The following is a 20,849-nucleotide window of genomic DNA, read 5'->3' on the forward strand; positions in this document are numbered from 1 at the left end:
CTTGGGCAAGTTAATGTCGTGTTGCTTTAGTTTCCTTAGTTGTAAAATGGAGATAATAAATGTATGTTATCAATACATGGAGATTAAATAAAAATGTTTATAAAGCACCTGGCACAACAGAGGGCCTCTAAGAATGGTACCCTGTATTAGAAATAAGAAACCCTCCTCTGCATGGCTGCCATCTGAGGTGTGGTAGCAACTATCATTTACTCTCCTCTTGATCAAACACCCCCATTTCCTTCCATGTTTCTTTGAACAAAAAGATATTGTCTTCCTTATTCTTCTAGTCATTCCTTTGCACACAAGTTTAGTTCTTTGAGAAAAGGGTCAACTGCCAATCCAAATATATACGTATTAAACTATTTTATCAACTGAGAACAAACTCTAGATTCATGTCATTGCAGAATAATATTTTCTTTTTTACATTGCTATTTAATCTTCTTCCTTTCCCCTCCTACCTCAAGTGTCCCCATTATGTGGCCCCCTGGCAAGCTGGACTCTGAGGAAGGCAATCAGTATGGATACTTTATGGTTCTAATGTGAGGAAAAGACAGAAGCACCTCTCAGACATTAGGATATATCTGAGAAGTTTCCCTCTTCGTTCTGGTAGGACGTCAGTTCTCCCTCCTCGAGGGTCATTTCTCTCTGTCCTCTGTGTTCCTTCTTCTGGAATTCACAATTTTGAGTGGTGGCGCCATAAGACATCTTCTTTCTGGGACTCACAAAAGTCTCATGGTTGAGTTCTGTCTCCTCAGCTAATTCATCTTGGTCAATGATTCCACATTTCTCCTCACAGAGAGACTCTGGGTCAGCCCAATCCTGTTTCTCCCCAGAAGCAAAGATGCCATAGAAGATCACACCACTGTAGTGCACCAGTGCAGCAATGAGGAACACATTCTGCCACTCCTCACGGGTCTAAATGGAAAACAAAATGCAATTAATGTTTTCACCTAAACAAAATGCAATTAATGTTTTCACCTAAAACAGAGATCTAGCAGTGTGTTCTGAAGGCCTTCACTGAGACAAAACTACCTGCCAAACCCAAGGCAACACTGTGCTTCTTAGGAGGACATGGTCAGACGCTGCATTAAGACTATAATGAGGGTTAGGGTTGTGGCTCACTGGTAGAGCACTTGCCTAGCATGTGTGAGGCACTGTTCACTTCTCAGCACTGCATATATAAATACATAAAATAAAGGTCCATCACCAACTTTAAAAAAAGACTAGAATGAATGTGATTTTGAATTTTAAAAATACATTTTAAAATAAATGACATGCAAAAATGCATGCTGCACCATTGCATAGCTCTCCTAAACATACAAATGTGCTTTCCTGTGTCACAGTAGACTAAGCCACACTTGCTTTAGGATCCAACAATTTTAAATATCAGAAATCTCTTTCTGGCTTACTGTTGGGTAAACAATATCTGAGCCATTGAAGTGTTCACCCTTTATGATCAGTAGCTTATTTATAATCATATTTTCTACGTAAAAAGTAGTAAATCAAAAAATAGGGACTTCGGTATAGATCAGCAGTAGAGTGCTTGCCTCGCATGCACAAGGCCCTAGATTTCATATCCAGTCCTGCAAAAGTTGGGGAGGATAGTGTTTAAAGTAAGCAGAAGATAATATCTTAGATTGATAGGCATGTTACTGATCTTATCATCTCATGAACGAAGAGGGGAAAAATGGGGCTGAGTGCTTGCCCAGCATATGTGAGGCCTGGGTTTGATCCTCAGCACCACATACAAATAAATAAATAGAATAAAGGTGTTAAAAAAAATTCCTTCCTTTTTAAAAAAAAGGGAAAACATGGATTCTCTGGCTGTCTCCAAATTCCATCTTCCTTTTTTGTCAACGAGCAAGGAAAGTTACCTCACACTTTCTTCTCAAAGAAGATGGAAGAATATCTGAAGTCATATTTGTAATAAGCAATTTGACTAAGAAAATAGGCCAAAACCCCATACCAGCAAATAATTCCTGATTATAAAAAGTGGATCCTGAAATTTTTTCCCGATAGAGATACAGAAATCAAGTGGCCTATGGTTGAACTCTGGATGGGTTGCAGGATCTCTCTGTACCTCCCATGCTGGTGTAAATACACAAAGGCTCAATAAAGACTGAGTTCCACACCCTTGAAGGTTCTTAGGAAGGATCATTAATGTCTTGTTTATTTTGCTTCTGAACAAGGAAGTAGAGCAGCACTAATATTCTTATGCTAGAACACACTAGGCAATAGATGGAAATAACCTATAAAGTTTAATCACTTCAAATTATAAAACAATCTTGGTAACTCATTTATCCTGAGTTGATTGCCTCAGTTTCTTCTTTGGGTCTCTCAATGGTCTCTGTGACCTTCATCCTTGTCCCCTACACCTTTATTTCTTAGTTGAGAAAACATGGAACCAAACAAAAATCAGTCCTGGTGGCATCAACAAGTAATGATATAAGAAACAGGAGGAGGAGGAAAGAAGAGGAAGAAGTGGTTCAGCAACTTCATCAAGGTTAAGGACACATGTATTTACATTTTCAGGCTCAGGTAGGGCCTTGAGATCTCAAGTTTTTCAGCACTTCTACTATAACCCATAACCACAAAGGAGACCATTCATTACCTTGTGCTTGGTCATTGCACCAACAATGAGGGGACAGACCATTCCAGAGAGGGTTCCCACTCCATTTGAGATCCCCATGAGAATGCTGGCATAGCGGGGAGCAATGTCGAGGTGGTTGACGTTAAAACCTACAGTGAAGCCAAAAACCTCAAAATCAGAGTCAAGAATGGGATTTCAGATATCCTTTGAGAAACACTTGTTGTGCCCCGATTCTCACCAATCTACTGGATACCCTCTAGTATATAACTAATGGGCCCTCTACCAAGAGGCCTCAGTTTAGCACTGCCAGGCTGTGTCTGCACAAAACAGTTAAACATGCTACTACTAGCCATGTCTGCTTGGGTTCTGGATGGGGAGAATTGCAGCATGTGTGTCCTGTAGATCTGGAACTCCAAAACATAGTGTTTAGGGAATCCTGAAAAGCCAAAGCCTGTACCACATCGCTTCAGAGTAAACAATCAAATTGGTAGAATCCAACTTTACTTTGTAATGTGTCCCCTCCTACCCCCAGACTCACTCCTAAAAGGTCCTGTAGGTAAGTCTGCCTTCATGTCCATGCAGCTTACAGGAAAGGCTGGGTTTTGGTTTTTGTTTTTTAAATAATAAACATTTGCATAAACAGTAGCAGAGCCCTCTATAATTGATAAAAACACTTTCACACACCTACTTGATTTGGAGTCTGTGCATTTCGGATTTGAATTTTATTTCCATCTCATACTCAAGTGCATTTTTACCTTAGTTCTCTCATCACTAAAGATGAGGATCCTCATCAGTAAAGATGGTGGTCTTGTGATTCACCTCCTAAGGATACTGTGGCCCGAGGCTCAAGAGAAACGGGTATCTGGGAGCCCTTAGAAAAGAGCTGAGCTATTGTAACCACCATCACCACTGCTGCTTCCACTGTCATTGCTAAGCATTTCCCTGTCTCTGGGGTCTTCTATCAAAATTGGTGAAAGTGGTAAAACAGGAGGTAAGATAATATGTTGCCAACACCTCACTGTAGAATTCATTTGTCAGGAGAAAAGAATGAGTAGAAGGAAGGGGAAACCAGTGAAGGAAGGAAAGGCAGAGCTATGAACAAGGCTTGAGGCAGTGGAAATCAACTTTGCCAATACAGCCCAAGGGTGCATTTCAGAGTCAGCTCTGAGGTGCAACCCGAGTCTAAGGATTTAAACTTCCTAAACCTAAGTTTCCTCATCTATAAATTGAGGGTAGTTATTCCCATACATTTTTGAGTATTAAATTAAATGCATGAACCTTCTATAACTGATAAAACACTTTCATGTGTTTGAATGTATGTTGAATACCTGCTACCCAGAGGTGAGAGCCAACACCTATACTCTTGATAGGTTGTTAGCCATCTGTCTTATTTACCACTACCTCCCCTGCACTAGAAAAGCGTCTGGCATAGAGTAGCTACTCCCTAAGTATTTGTTTAATCAATAACTAATTTCAGTTACTGAAATTACAGCAAGGGGTTGTAATTTTGTTTATTCATGTCTTTGTTTCCCTTGTTTGTTTGTTTTTTAATTCTCTTTCTGTACAAAGAACCTGGAAATAGGATTTAAAACAAACATTTTTTTCCCTAATCTTGCATATTGTTTGGCTGCTTTTTTCCTACCTCCATTCATGGAACATTTTTGAGAAAACCATTTCTGTAATAAACATACCTTCTCTTTCAGATCAAAGTGCCAGCAAGTCAGAATATAAAACAGCTGCAAGATTAATTAATCTTACAGTTCATTTGAATGTGATAAATACTTTATTAGAAAAGAACCCAGAGATAAAAAGCAATTAATGATTGTCTAGTATTATATTCTGATACAAAGCCTAGGCATCTGTGTTCAGCTAAAGATAATGTGACAATATCTCAGTTTCTTGATAATTGCTCCACAATCCTAGTGTTCTGGGTGTGGGGGCAATCATCAAGAAACTGAGATATTGATAGATTTTTGTAGCAAATGAGAAACTGGGAGAGTCTGTATTTTCTACAGAGAACATCTCCCAAAGTGGCCGTCACTCGGGCTTAGCATCTTTCTAGCCTCACCTATCAAGATTGTCTTGTGTATAATCAGCTCCCGAATTGTGCCAGTCTTCCCCAGAATCCTTATTTATTCCTTGCAAATTTTGCAGACAGCAGATCCTTAGGAACTATCACCCTCATGGATACAGTCACTCCCACAGTGTCATTGTTGAGTCAGATAGACTTTTATTTCAATTTAAGCTACTCAACATATTTAGGTAAATTAAATTACCTTTCTGAGCTTCAATATCCTCATCAGTAAAATGGACATAGCAATTCCCTTATCATAAGGTTGTGATGGGGATTAAATGAGAGATCGTGCTTTAAAAGTGGCAAGCATGCCATAATCCCAGCAACTAGGGAGACTGAGGAAAGAGGATTGCAAGTTCAAGGCCAGCCTCAGCAACTTAGCAAGGCCCTAGGCAACTTAATGAGAACTTGTCTCAAAATAAAAAGGGCTGGGGATGTGGCTCTGTGGTTAAACATCCCTGGATGCAATCCCTAGCACCCTCCTCCCCCAACAACAACAACAAAAAAAAAAAAAAAGGAGGAAAGAAAAAGTGGCAAGTGGCAAGCATTAAGTGTTTTTTTTTTTTTTTTAAATGGCAACAGCTATGATTGGGGGCATTGGGTTTCTCTCCTTCTGATTGTGACTTAATTGGCAATCCAAAGGAAAGGAAGCAATATGAACCTGAACGTTTCAATATCTCTGAAGACAGGATATGAATCTCTTTTGCATCACAGAGTTATCAAGGGAAGGTGTCCCCCAACATCCTACTGGAAGAAAGTCATGACTGCTCTATCCTGGCTACTCAGAGGACGCTATCAGCATCACTGCGGAGCTTGTTAGAAATACAGACCTCAGGCCCCACTCTGGACCTACCAAATCAGCCTCTGAATTCTGCAAGATCTTAGGGTAGTTTCTACTTGCATTAAAGTTTGGTAAGCAAGGGTTAGTGTGCATAATAATATAGCAATAGCAACAGTGAATACTTAAAATTTTGTTCTGCCTCTGACGCTGTGCTAAGGGCTTCAAATACCTTGTTTCCACTTGAATGTTAACTTTCTGAGGGCAGAATGTTTGATTTGTTCACTGTATCACCCCACTGCTGAGAGCAGTGCCTACCTAGTAGAAAGTGTGGGGGAATGCATCAAAGATCTCCATCCATCCTCCCAACAACCCCATGAAGTTGTGGTTGTCTCTCTCCAATCTCTGGATGAGAACTTAAATAATTTAGCAAATTTTTCTTTTATAAATGAAAAGTAGTTAAGGATGGTCTTGCACCCAGGTCCAAACCCAAATTCCTAGATACAAGCTACTTTGAAAGTAGACATTTCTTCCCAATTTATTCATTAGCTCTATTTACTTTTCATAGATATCTCAAGCCCCTATTTTAGGGTAGTTTAGACCAAAAGTTCCATCTTTTTTTGTTCTAGCACATTACCACTCTATTTGATATTAAAGGTAGGCTGAGATAATGAGAAAAATATAGACAGATGACAGGTGTAACTGTGCTTCTGTCCTTTTGTCACCAACCATATGGCATTAGAAAAGTTCCCAGTTTTTCTGAGTTTTTGTTAAATATCAGTAAAATAATGAAAAATCAGTAAAATATTGATACTACTACTTGCTTCACAATGCTGTGAGATAGATGCAATTATATGAAATTTTTGGTACAATTTTTATTGAGATATTTAAAAATTAGACAAACAACTAAATTTTGCTTTCCCATCCAGTTTTGCACAGGAGCTTCTGAAGTCTATTAGATATGACATGGTTGCACACTGGCTTCTCAAAGTAGATTGATTTCTGCCCCTGTAAAATGGGGATCCTAACAGCACTGATACCCCTAGGGTAGTTATGGGAATGATAGGGCTTAATACACATAAAGAGTTTTGAATATGCTTGATCAAGGTCAGCTTGCGTCTTCATTACTATTCCTACCTGCTCCACCTGTCCTGAAAGTCCACTTCCCTCCCCAGACCTCCATTTAGAAAATGGAGCCTTCATTTTCTAAAATCTAAGGAAATTTCCTTAAAAAAAAAAAAAAGTAGGTCTCTGCTTGTGTCTCAAGGAAGTCACCTGTGACTTTTTCCAGGGCAGAGTAAGTAGGGACAACCCCAGCTTAAATGGATGACTAAGTCCATCCCAGTCATCTTACAATGTCTCCCATTAGATAGACTCTCTAGGCAGTGAGTGGTCCTGTTCCTCAGAGTGGCCTGGCTACTGAAGGAGGGGGCTACAAGGCCCTGTCTTTCCTTCCTCCTAAGACAAGATTCAGACACACCAAGGATACTTTACCTGAAATGGCAAAGCCACTAAATCCTACAGCAAGCACCAGAAAGGAGATAGCCACCCCTTTGGTGTGGGAAAAGCCAACCACCAGGAGCAAGGTTGCCTCCATGCCAAAACCTGTAAATGGAAACAATGGGGGGGAGTGTCATTTTCATGTCAGCCAGAGGTTATTAATTTATCAAATAAGAATGAATCCATATTTCCATGGGCCTAGGTTTTGCTCCATACATTCTAGCACAATGCTATTACCCAGATGGGAGATTCTGTGAACTTGATAACATTATCTTGGTGCACATTGAACACCAAATGGTTCCAGTGATGTTCCTGGGATGAGGAATGTTATTATTAGTCACTTCATGAGTTGTTGTACATACTCTTTCTAAATACTAAAACTCTTCTACATTTTTTTACTGATTCCTTGTTTGACTACATAGGTTACGGCCTCCCACATAAAAATAACATGACAAAATGGACATAGTGCTATACATTTGTGATCACGGTTGTTCAGGTGGCTAAGGTAGGAGGACTATGAATTCAAGGCCAGCCCAGGCAATTTAGCAAGATCCTGTCTCAAAATATTTTTTTTAAATAGGGGGAAGAGTGTACCTCAGGGATAGAGTGCTTGCCTAGCAAGTGTGAAGCCCTGAGTTCAATCCCCCATACCACAAAAAAATAGAATTAAAAATAACACAACAATATTAATATTTATTGCCAGAAATTGCCAGAAAGCTGTAGTAGATAAATATCTGAAATAAAAATCAGGGCCTGACTGCTTGTAACAGAGAAAGCAAAATTCTTCACCAAATCTCAGATATTTGCATAAAAACACAGCAGGACAAAAGTACTTTCTGTTCCTTTCATTCAAAATAAGTGAGTCCAGCACAATAAAAATGGATGAGAAAATTATGAAGAATTTCTTCTCATAAAAAAAAAAAAGTCAGCCCACAGCAGACAATTAAATACCATTTGCAGTATGTGAAGTGCCCTGGGAACGGGGAGACAATCAGCGATGCTTCATTCTGGAGACTGCTGATGCTAGACATCCCCATGCCACTGACCTACAGTTACATCAAAGGCAACATACCCAAACCACGTCTCCGTTCCCCTACTTTTTTACTCCTAAGAAAAATGAAGCAACCACCACCAATAAGTTCTTTGTTTTCCTTCTCTAAATTAATCTCCTAATATTCATGTTGAGGACCCAGACTATAAAAGTCAGACGAGATTGGCATTCAGTTCCACCTCAGAATCACTGATTGTGTAACCCGGGACAAGTTACTTCACCTCTTCAATTCCTCACTGGAAAAAAAAAAAACAATGGAGATAATAATACAACCTAGTAGCATACTGGGAGACGAAATGCAATTGCATATGTGAGGTGGATGGGCACTGTTCAACAAATGGTTACCAAAAGTCCAATGCAGGAACTTGAGAATCATCTTGTATTTCTCTTCTTTCCTCTGTTTCCACATAAAAATCTATAGGTTTGTCCTCAAAAATATCTACCAACTTCCACTTTCCCTACCTCTGCCTCTGCCCTAGTCCTGGGCCCCCTTTGCCTCTCACCCAGACAATTACAATAGCCTTTTTGGTGGTCTTCCCTCCTTGTCCTCCTCTGGTCCATTCACTCACCACTGTCTTCCTAAATCACATGTCCCTTCTTTGCTTAAAACATTTGTCAAGGGCTCCATGTCGATAGTACAGCATTATATAATAGTCCCTCTTGCTGTTCCAGTTTCCTCTCCTGCCAGCCCTCACCTCTGACCTCACTGTCCATGTGCCAAACATAGCCCTCTGTGTTGCATTAACAGCTCTAAAACTTCTCTAATCCACACAACCTGTCTCATGCCCATGTGTATTTTCATGTACTATTCCTTGCCTGGGACATTCTTTTCCCACCATCTTCTCTTTTTCTAGAGAAGTTATTCTCCTTTAAAGTTCAGTTCAAATATTGTTCCTCTAAAAGATTAACATTAAATAGAGTCATGAGGTGGGAGGGAAAGGGAGAGAAAAGGGAAATTGCATGGAAATGGAGGGAGACCCTCATTGTTATACAAAATTACATATAAGAGGTTGTGAGGGGAATGGGAAAAAAATGAGAGAAATGAATTACAGTAGATGGGGTAGAGAGAGAAGATGGGAGGGGAGGGGAGGGGAGATAGTAGAGGATAGGAAAGGTAGCAGAATACAACAGTTACTATTATGGCATTATGTAAAAATGTGGATGTGTAACCCATGTGATTCTGCAATCTTTGTAATGTTTTGAATAACCAATAAAAAAATAATAATAAAAAAAATATTGTTCCTCTACAAAGCTTCCTGGAAAACTCTACGCCACCCTCAGTCAGTGAAACTGACATTTCTTTCTTCTTCTTCTTACTTGCCATAGAACTTTTCACACTGCTTTGTAATTTTTCATTTGTGTTTCTGCCTCTCCCACAAAACTGTAATTTTAACACAAAATCTAGCTTAGCACAGAATGCACACCCAATAAATAACACTTAATGAATTAATGCCAGGGAAAGAAAATGGGATCAAAATATTTAGGTTGGAATGAAAGCTATAGCACTTATTGTAAATTTGGTTAAGTTACTCATTTCTTCAAAACTACCATAGAGAAAGGCAAGTATTAATCACTATTTTAGACGGAACCAGTTGTGCTTTTAAAATATGGGTTTGGGTCAGGTAGAGTGGTGCATACCTGTAATCCCAGCAGTTCAGGAGGCTGAGGCAGGAGGATCACAAGTTCAAAGCCAGACTCATCAACTTAGTGAGGCCCTAAGCAACTCAATGAGACCCTGTCCCTAAGAAAAATATTAAAAAGGGCTGGGGATATAGCTTAGTGGTTAAGTGCCACTGGGTTCAATCCCTGGTACAAAAAAAAAAAAAATACTAGGTGTGGGCTGGAGATATAGCTCAGTGGTAGGATGCTTGCTCATCATGCACAAGGTCCTAGGTTTGATCCCAACCTTGGGGGATAGGGAAGAAAACTTGGTTTTATATCATTTGCTACTTGTTCTTAATTTGCTTCATAGTTTCAAATTAATCAGAGAAAAATTGCTGGTGTTCAATATACTGACTATATGTGTTTTAGAAGTAACCTACCTTAAATAACAAAGCATTTGACCGACTCTCTTTAACATTTCAACAAAGATTGTGCCAGAAAGTTGATTCCCCCAAAGAATTAGAATGAGGACATTGTATGAAGAATAACACTTAGAAATGATATGTATTGCTTCATCTGTAAGAATAAAGGTGATCTTGACCAAATTGTTAGCAGATTGCCAAAGTAAGTAAAAGCAGTGAAGAGCCTAAATGGTTTCTCTTGATGGTTAAAGTGCTAGAGATAGGACTGTATGTTTCAGGAGCTTAAGGATAAAATTTGAATTTCAGGGATAACCAAAAGATCCTTAAAAATGAACCTATGTAAAGTTAAGATGAACAACATTAAGATTTAAAGACCCTGGGTTCAATCCCCAGCACCACACACACACACACACACACACACACAAAAGATTTAAAGACCTAAGAACATTTTCATTTCATATTAAAATAGCCTGGGGTTCACACAGGCAACTGATTCAGCCAGACTAGAATTTTTTCGTTTTAGTCATATTTACAGGTACTACAGTGGGGAATACAAGGATCTTGGAAATATGCCCTGAGTCAGAATGAACTAGAACAGAACATCATGTCTTAAGGTGATCTTCTTGTTTTAACTGTTTTTATCAACGCATGTCTCTTGTCTGTGGAAAAAAAAGAAGGACAAAACAGGTTCCAAGATGCATGTGATCCTTCTTAGATGTGAAATGGCCATGTAATTCTTTTTAGGAAACATGAAACCAACTGAAATTCTCTAGAAGATCCTCACAAGCATCTTGTCATATCAAAATAAATCTGGATTTTTCAGTGATCATACTATGTTTTTAGGTAGTTGTCACTCATCTAGCATCTCTATTTAAACAAAGAAGGATGACTGTGGTCTTTTTCTGTATTTTTTTTAAGTTTCTACGTAAAATTCACTGATCATACTATGTCAAAATATAAAACAATAAGAAAAAAAACAGTGAAAAGGTATTTTTAAAAGATGGGAGGAATGTTTGGGAGATATCATATATATTCTACTTTCTGCATGAAAAAAATTTTTTTGTCTCAACGGGCACTTTGTTAGCACTTAAAATTTTTTTGAGTTCTCATTACCAATACCCAACACCATCTCCACCACGGTCTCACTCTGACTCCCGTCTCCACCATCAAATTGCCTTCTCTGGCACTTAGCCCCCTGTGTCCTCTTACACAAACCTTTGTATTACATTGGGCCCACCCAATAATACAGGATAATCTCCCCATCGCAAGATCCGTAATTTAATCATGCCTGCAAAGTCCCTTTTGAGAAGTGGGCAAATATATTCAAGGATTCTAAGAATTAGAACCTGGATATTATTCTGCCTACTATAGCTGCTGGGAAAGGATCTTGAATGCAGAACCCCAGAGGTTCCCCTTCAACCCATCATAGAGTAGGCCTGTGCCTACCAACCTTCAGTCTCCTACACAAAAGCTCAAGTTAAGGTCAAGCCCACCAATTTCTGCCTAATAGACCTGACCCATCTAATCTGGAGTCAGAGCATGCTCAATCCCTCCTTTTCAATTTAAATCCCAGTTGTGACCTCTTTCAGAATATCCTCTTACTCCCACCTGACCTCAGCCCCCTGGAGAGGTAGCAACAAAGAGTGACTGGGAGAATTGGCAATTTTCTTAGTCTGACCTGATACCTTACACAGAATCGGCTGCTCAAGTAAGTCACTTTATTTTGCCTCAGTTTTATTTCTGTAAATTGCATGTAGTTATAGCACTTGCTTTACATGGGAATTATGAAGATTAAATAAGATAATATATGTAAAGAATTTAGTGTTTGGCATAGAAATTACTCAATAAATGCTAATTTAAAAAGCAAAACAAATAAGACGAAAATGGAGAGGTTAAAAAATGGTGAACAATTACAAACGTTGCAGATGTTCATGACTCATTTCACCTAGTCTTTTGGGAAATCACCTTTCACTTTATTTTTCTAAAATGAAAACATAAAGCAGGCATAAACAAACCAAAAGAAAATGGTTGTGTGTACTGTGTGTTTGTGTGTGCAAAGTGTGTTATGTGTGTATGCATGTACCCATGCACAAGCATATGTTGGGAAGAAAGAAGTATATTCAGAAAAAATACTTTCCTTTCCTGTAGTGTATGCCTGTCATCCTAGTGACTTGGGAAGCTAAGGCAAGAGAATCACAAGTTTAAGACCATTCTGGGCAACTTAGTAAGTTCCTATCTCAAAACAAAAAAAAAAAAAAAATGAAAAGGACTTGGGATGTAACTCAGTGGTAAAGTGTCTCTGGGTTCAATCTTCAGTATCTAAAAAAATAATAAGAAGAAATATTTTCTTATATATTTTACCAAAATATACATATATGTGAAAAGGGAGGAAGGAAGAAAGGAAATAAACTATGTAAACAATATATGTAGACGAACATGTGGAAAGATAAATAATAAACAGATATATAACTGGAAGTCATGTGACTTTGGCTTGAGAGTAGACAAAAGAAACATTTTTTGGTTTTAAGCATGCCCTGATATATCAGGCATCAGCTAGTTGTCCTACCTCAGGTTGCACAAAGTACAGGCTAAATGGCCACTTAGCAGTAGTGTGATGGACACAATCGTCTGCTGGAGGGACAGACCTAAGGGTTTCTAAGATCCGTCCCAACAACTAAACATGTTTTCTAAAGTTTCTGAAGTCCCATTCACTCTCATTCTTCAAAAGCTGCTTAAGCTTCCTGTGAAATCCACAGTACCTCCACAGTTCATGATCTTTCTGACAGCAGTTGTGGTCAAAATTTTCCTGCTTCTTAAATAATCAGCCAATTGCCCTCCGATAGGCACAACGATTGTCATCACCATGTGTGGGACTGCCGACAAGAGACCCACCTGGAAGGAAAAAGCACATTTCTTCTAAGAGATGCATCTCTCTCATTTCCTACTCCCCCTCATTCCACTGCCCCACAGCCTCCACCAAATTTAATCATTTAATGTGGGATCCAGGATGGTCTGAATGTCAGAATAAACACAACGAACGAGTGAATGATTTCGAGCAGGATGATGACTCTTATTCATCACAGAGGCCCCAGCAGCCAGCACAGGGCTCGGTACTTCAAAGGCAGACCACTTGGCACAGAGTAAGTGCTCTAGTAGAGCCACCATTTGGTGACTCTACTAGTTCTTCCATAGTACCCATAGCTATGCAGACATAGACCTCTGCTAGGCTCTTGCTTCTTCCCTGTAGGAAGAAGATTTTTTTCTTTTATGATGATAGTTTGTTTCACCATCAAAAGCCTCCCTCCCTGTAAACAGCCTAATGAAAGTAGCTGGGGACACTGAAGGACATTCTTTCTAAACCATCCCAAACAATTGTTATTACTGCTACTGCCAGCACTATGGAGAGAAGAGCATCTGAAAATGAATTTTTAAGGTTCTTTCTATGGAGTAGTTTATAGGGAGAAAAGAAAACACATCTTTTTATCCTTAATATACATTGAGTTAACTTCAAAAACGCCTTGAAATTAGGTACAAATAGAATTTTTACAAGCAGCTTAATACAGCTCTGATCCTAAGAAAAAATTAAATATCCAATAAACCATGCACTGAATATATAACTTGTCTGACCTCCAAGATATTAGATGTCACAGAACAATTATGAGTTTTGATCAGCAGTTTAATTATTTTATCATACAAATATATTCTCAGAAACAAGGGAGTTAAAGTTCAAGAATATTTGAAGCATATGTGTGTTTACCTTACTTATTGCAAATCCAAAGACCTCTTCAAAATAAGCAGGCTGACTTATTAAGAGTAGATAAAAGGTCCAGCTTCTGCAAAAATTTGCCACAATGATTGCATAAACCGGCAATGATGTGAAAAATCTTTTCCATGGTGTATTAAATTTCTAAAGAGTGAAAATATTATAAGATTTTCCATGAAAATATTGGCATCTTATTTTTTTAAGAGTATGACACAATCACTAAGAGAAATACCCATATGAAAGAGGCAAGACTTTATCTTTCCATTTATACTTACATTTAGACTGGCCAAGTTGGCACCTTCTCCAATGCTTGTCTCTATATATGTCTTCTCCTCGTTGGATATTGTGGGGTGAGCTGCAGGGCACTCATAGGCCTGCAACAGCCAGAACATGTACCAGATAATTCCAAGCATACCTGCAGTTAAAAAAACAGAAGGCTTGATGATATGGTCTTATTGTCCTTCTTCTCTCAATTTTTTAATTTTTAAAATATTCCAAAATTACTATAAGAATTTCTCAGCTAAGAGAAATTATTTTGTTATATTTTCCTGTTGTTGTTTACAGGTATTTAAAGAAAAATAATGTTCTGCTAGTTAAAAAAAAACCAAGTTTAATAAAAGTATTAAATTAATCTCAAAAAATAAGTGTTCCTTTTATATAATAAACTGGTCTTAGTGACCTCTATTTTCATATAATAAACTCTTAGCCAAACCCTTCTAGAATTAAGTGCCATCTTCATGAGACATGGTGTGAACACATAATGACAAACCACTCACCATAAATATAAAAGACAGAGGCCCATCCAATGTACTGCACCAATACCCCAGCCAGGGGCATGGCAACCACTGCACCCGCATAGGAGCCTAGAACCAGAAAAGATGGAGGGAAATTGACCAGTCACCATGCAAACCTTTTCAACCCATTTTCATGTGACAAAGCTGAGGATAAATCAAACTGAGCCTGGGTCTGACTGCCTCTGTGGGACAAGCCAGGCTAACTCCCAGTGTACCCTAAAACAGGACTCCCAGGAAAGGAAGGCTACCAGGATACCCTGGAGCTTCCTCCAGGGACCATCCAGGGATTAGACCAAGATTTCTCAGGTGCCACAAAGTGGAAGGACATGAGAGAATGAAATCAGAAGATGAGAAATTTTTCAAATGTGAACAGGCACAATATTGGGTGCTGAAGATAGTAAGGGAGAGAACATATGGAACCTGCCTTGTAGAGTTCACAGCTGGGAGGATTCTCACCTCCGTCCTTAAATAAGAGACACTGAACTATTAAAAAGGATTATGTTTTTTTTTTATAGACTTGATATTTAAAAAAAGAAAAAGAAACAGTTGAATTCCAGGATGGCAGGAAGGCTCTTGTCTCCATTCACTTCCCGAGTAGATATATTTTGAAAGTTTATTTCTGTTGAATAAAAATTATAGGAGGCCATTATTTTGAATGAGGTTCTTGCACTGGACCCCAATAGACCAGACTAAAAATCAAAATGAAGTTACTCATGCTAAAGTTTCACCAATCCAAAATTAAGCTATTTATCTAACTTTTGTTTTTTGTTGTTTACCTATATTTTATTTATTTATTCGTTTGTTTTTAATGCGGTGCTGAGGATCAAACCCTATGCCTCACATGAACTAGGTAAACAGTCTGCCACCGAGCTACAGTCCCAGCCCTTTTATCTGACTTTTCAGGAAACCAGGAGAAATGAGAGAACAGCCAATATCCCAAACAGGCCAGTTTAATTGGCATAATGGAGTTCTCCATGTCTTAATACTTAGACAAAAAAGATAACCTGATGTTAGCCAGATATTTTTCTATTGCTCTGTGTATTTGTCCCTGCTGTCCTTCAAGGAAAGTAACTTGAAAATGATCAGTCTGCTTTTTGTTCTTTGTTTCTGCCTTTTTCAGACCTTTTCTGTCCATAAAACCAACCTCTTCTGTTCAAGCCATTCGAAATAATCATTTTATTTTCTGAAATGAACTGCTGCTGATTCTACAATAAAAAAACAAAGCCAATTAAGATCCTTAAGCTAGCCAGGTGCCCATCTGTAATTCCAGCAACTTGGAAGGCTGAGATAGAATTGCAAGATGGAGGCTACCCTGGGCAATTTAGCAAGACTTGTCTCTAAATAAAAAGGACTGGGAATATAGCTCACAGGTAAAGCCCCCCTAGATTCAATCCCCAGTACCAGAAAAAAAAAAAGATTTTAAATTGTTGTAATTTTGTCCTTTTACATTTCTTACTTTGTAAATACTTAACCTTGTAAATAGTTACCTATGTAAGGTAAAATAATAAGATATCTAGACAAGATAATAAGGGCTAGAGGCAGTGAAGTGGAGCACCTGTCTTCTATAGCTACAGGACATCTGGAAAGAAAACACTACCCCTGCAAACTCCCAACAAATACTAACTGAATTGAAAATTTACTATCTGAAACTCCCCCTGGGCCTTGGATGAGAAATTCTTGCTTCGTAAAAATAAGCATCATGTAAGGAAATTCACATTCCAGAATCCAGTGCTAAAGAAGATTTTTAGGAAATGGGAAGTGGGGGATCTTCCAGAGAAATGGATTAAACCATATCTTTCTGAACTGGCCTGACTCTCTAAGAAAGGCCCAACATGGAATCTGGAATCATTAATATTATACCCAAGGAAGCTGAAAGATTCATTCACAAATAAAATAGGAATGAAATATCTGTCTTATGAGGTTGATTTGAGGGTAAACTAAACTATGTATATGAGATGCTTTGTAAGCTATAAAGGGTAACGTAAACACTATATAAGCTAAACTCAAGTCCAACATCATTCTAAATGGACAAAAACTGAAAGAATTGCCTCTAAAAAACTGGAACAAAACAGGGATGTCCTCTTTTATTCAACATAGTCCTGGAAACTCTAGCCAGAGCACTTAGACAAAAGAAAGATATTAAAGGGATAAAAATAGGAAAAGAAGAACTCAAACTATTTCTATTTGACAAGGACATGAATCTATATTTAGAAGACCCCAAAAACTCTACCAGAAAACTTGTAGAACTCATAAATGAATTCAACAAAGGAGCACGATATAAAATTAACACCCATAAATCAATTATGTTCCTATACCTCAGTGATAAAACAACTGAAAGAGAAATAAAGAAAACTATCCCACTCACAATAGCCTAGAAAAAAAAATAAAATATTGGGGAATCAATCTAACAAGAGAGGAGAAAGACCTTTACAATAAAAACTACAGAATACTAAAGAAAGAAATTGAAGAAGACCTTAAAAGATAGAAATACCTCTCATGTTCTTAGATAGGCAAAAGTAATATTGTCACAATGGCCATACTACCAAAAGTGCTATACAGATTTAATGCAATTCCTATTAAGGTTCCGATGATCCTATGATGTTCTTCATAGAAATAGAGAAAACAGTCATAAAATTCATTTGGAAAAATAAGAGGACCAGAATAGCCAAAGTAATTCTCAGTGAGAAAAGTGAAGCAGGAGGCACCCCAATACCAGACCTTAAATTATACTACAGAGCTATAGTAACAAAAATGGCATGGTATTGGCAGACATGAAGACCAATGGAACAGAATAGAAGACACAGAGACAAACCCACATAAATTCAGTTATCTCATACTTAACAAAGGCACCATAATCATAGATTGAAGAAAAGATAGCCTCTTCAACAAATGGAAAACTGGAAATCCATATGTACTAGGATGAAATTAGACCCCTATCTCTCATTCTACACAAAACTCAAAGTGGATCAAGGACCTAGGAATTAGACCAAAGACCCTGTGCCTACTTGAAGAAAAAGTAGGCCCAAATCTCCATCGTGTTGGCTTAGGAACTGAATTCCTCAACAAGACTCCTAAAGTACAAGAAGTGAAATCAAGAATCAATAAATGGGATGTATCAAACTAAAAAGCTTCTTCACAGCAAAGGAAACAATCAAGAACATGAAGAACAGCCTAAAACTAGGAGAAAAATTTTACCACCTGCACCTCAGACATAGCATTAATCTCCAGGATATATAGAGAACTCAAAAAACTTAACACCAAAAAAATAAATAATCCAATCAATAAATGGGCAAAGGAACTGAACAGACACTTCACAGAAAAAGAAATACAATTGGTCAACTAATATGTGAAAAAAAATGTTCAACATCTCTAGCAATTAGAGAAATGCAAATCAAAACTACACTAAGATGTCATCTCACTCCAGTCAGAATGGCAATTATCAAGATTATAAGTAACAATAAATGTTGGCAAGGATGTAGGGGAAAAGATTCACTCATACACTGTTGGTGGGACTGCAAATTTCTCCGTACTGGAAAGCAGTATAGATTTTCCTCAGAAAACTTGGAATGGAACCACCATTTGACCCAGTTATCCCCACTCTATGGTATATACCCAAAAGACCTAAAATCATCATATCACAGTGACACAGCCACATCAATGTTTATAGCAGCTCAATTCACAATAGCTAAACTAAGGAACAAAACTAGGTTCCCTTAAACAAATGAATGGATTTTAAAAAAAAAACCTGATACATATACACAATTGTATATTACTCAGCCATAAAGAAGAATGAAATGATGGCATTAAATGAAAGGAACTGAAGACTATCATGTTAAGTGAAATAAACCAATCCTAAAAAACCAAAGGCTGAATGTTCTCTCTGACATGCAGATGCTGACTCACAATGGGGGCAGGAGGAGGGAGGAGTGGAAGTTCACTGGTTTGGAGGGGAATTGGGGGGAAATGAGGAGGGGATGGGAATGGGAAAGACAGTACAATAAATTGGACATAACATTCCTATGTTCATATATGTATGAACATATATGTATTCATATTTGTGTAACTCCACATCATGTACAACCACAAGAATGGGAAGTTAGGGGCTGGGGTTGTGGCTCAGTGGTAGAGCGCTTGTCTATCAAGTGTGAAGCACTGGGTTCAATTCTCAGCACTACTTATAAATAAATAAATAAAATAAAGGTCCATCAACAACTGAAATAAATTTTTTTTAAAGAATGGGAAGTTATACTCCACGTATATATGTATGATATGTCAAAATGTATTCTATTGTCATGTATAACTAAAAAGAACAAATAAATTTTTTTAAAATAAAGGGTTATATAAACCAGATGCAGTAGCACATGCCTATAATCCCAGCAACTGGGAAAGTTGAGGCAAAAGAATCATAAGTTCAAGACAAGCCTAAACAACTTTAGCAAGACCCTGTTTCAAAATTTAAAAAATAGGGGCTGAGGATATGCTCAAATAGTAGTGCACTCGCCTGGCATGCCTAAGGCACTGGGCTCGATCCTCAGCACCACAGAAAAATAAAATAAAGGTATTGTGTCCACTAAAGCTAAAAAGTAAATATTAAAAAATAAATAAATAATAAAAAGGGCTAGAGATGTGGCTTAATGGTAGAGTGGCTCTGGGTTCCATCCCCTGCAGTGCAATAAATAAATAAATACTTACACAAATGCCAACTGTTATGCCTTTTGTCATGTACAGAATAACTGCACTTTTTTTTTTTTTAACCTCAGAATTCTTCAAGCCGATAAGGAAAGCACTTCAGTATGTGTGTCAGAAAAAGGCTGCTGCTCTGACTGTGTGTGTGGAGAAGGTGGTCTTCTATCCCAGGCCGATATGCTGGGAGGGGGTAGATGATACCAAGGCATGCCTGGGACAGGGAGGGTCAGGAATAACCAAGAGCAACTATGAGGCATTGAGTATTTCTATGTGCTAAGTACTCTTCTGAGTACCCTGTCCCCATGATTTTATTCAGCCCTTCAGCTTGATGACTTGGGTGCCAATATTCCCATTTTATAAGAGAAAACAAGCCTAGGGAAGGTGGAGTAAATTGCCTGAGGTCACACAGATGTAAGTGCTTTTCTGTGGGACTCTGAAACCTTTACCTGTAATAATTCAGTCTTGCCTCTACCCAAAAAAGCCCAATAATTCCTCATTGTAAGGAGGAGTCTGTCACTGGGGAAACTACAACTTGACCTTCTTCCTTGTCTATCCAACTCTTCTCTTTCCTTTCAGATAGGGCTCCAATGTCAGCTCCTGGAGCATTTCCCTAACAGCACTTAGTCTTTATATGGCTGCCTGCAGGCCACCCTGGCAGCAGAATGCACTTGGCTTCCTTGTGTGCTCACTGCTGCAGACAGAGGAGGTCCCCAATGACCATTGAGTGGCATGGGGAGGGGAGTAGCAGACTTGAGGGTGGGGATAGTCCCCAGTTCCTCCCCATTTACTGTGGGAATTCCAATCTTATTTTCCTCACTGAGCCTCGTTTTCGGGTTTTTTTTTTTTTTTCAGCTGTCAAACAATGAAATGTGACTAGATGTTTCCTAGAGTTCTCTTCTCACTCCAAAATCTTTTGATGAAAAACTAATGAACTCCAACCCTGGGTTTCCTTCTACTGACAGTTCCTGCGGATATTCTTTAATAGTGCCATACCTTAACTGAGAAATGTAATAAGGCCAGTGACTTTGATCAGATAACTTTCCTTGAGATTCAGGCCATTTCTTAAATCAGCCCTATTAGGGTCATAAAAACATACTAAGAATGGGGAGTGGCTACAAGTCATTTTCATTTTGCTGGGAAAATCAAAATGAAAGACCTTAACAAACCAATCATTTAAAGAAAGCAAGGTCAAGGTTCCAATAATCCACAAGGTCAGCAGGGGTGGAGACTTACACTCCTCTAGGGGTGGTATAAGTTCAGTAGTAGGGTGGAGATGTTCTTGAACTACAAACAAGAGGCCAGAGATGGCTTCTACAGATAAGAAAGGCTAAAGATGTAAGAGCCGTCCATGCAATTCCAAATGTGGCACTACACAGGGACATTGTTGAATAGTTCATACCAAATTCCCAACAAACACTTTACTGGTATTGTTCTTTAAAGGAGATAAAGAGTGAGGATGTGATAAGTGAAAACACTCACAGAAATAAAGAGGAAGAAGTGCAGGTTAGTTTGTCTTAGGAAGGCATCTGAGCTTGAAAAATCAGAGAAGAGAGGTGGAGCAAGATGACGACAGAGAAAGACCCTCCAGG

The 20,849-nt window shown here is 38.4% G+C and overlaps 1 protein-coding gene across 2 annotated transcripts in view; it reads right to left on the reverse strand.

Annotated features, from left to right (window-relative positions):
* Window positions 1–473: 473 nt before the first annotated feature.
* Window positions 474–20,849, reverse strand: part of Slc17a8 (solute carrier family 17 member 8) — a 47,439-nt gene continuing 27,063 nt past the window's right edge. Inside the window, exons 6-12 of one of the 2 annotated variants that reach the window (XM_026398009.1) lie at window positions 14,557–14,643; window positions 14,056–14,195; window positions 13,775–13,924; window positions 12,777–12,909; window positions 6,937–7,047; window positions 2,612–2,739; window positions 474–915 (exon numbers count right to left, since the gene is read on the reverse strand). In XM_026398009.1, the coding sequence (XP_026253794.1) occupies window positions 571–915; window positions 2,612–2,739; window positions 6,937–7,047; window positions 12,777–12,909; window positions 13,775–13,924; window positions 14,056–14,195; window positions 14,557–14,643 (1,094 nt within the window). In that variant the 3' untranslated portion in view covers window positions 474–570. The remainder of the gene's footprint in view (window positions 916–2,611; window positions 2,740–6,936; window positions 7,048–12,776; window positions 12,910–13,774; window positions 13,925–14,055; window positions 14,196–14,556; window positions 14,644–20,849) is intronic. The other variant, XM_026398018.2, reaches the window with a different exon arrangement.

Source organism: Urocitellus parryii, chromosome 5, assembly GCF_045843805.1.
Source record: "Urocitellus parryii isolate mUroPar1 chromosome 5, mUroPar1.hap1, whole genome shotgun sequence".
Lineage (NCBI taxonomy): Eukaryota > Metazoa > Chordata > Mammalia > Rodentia > Sciuridae > Urocitellus > Urocitellus parryii.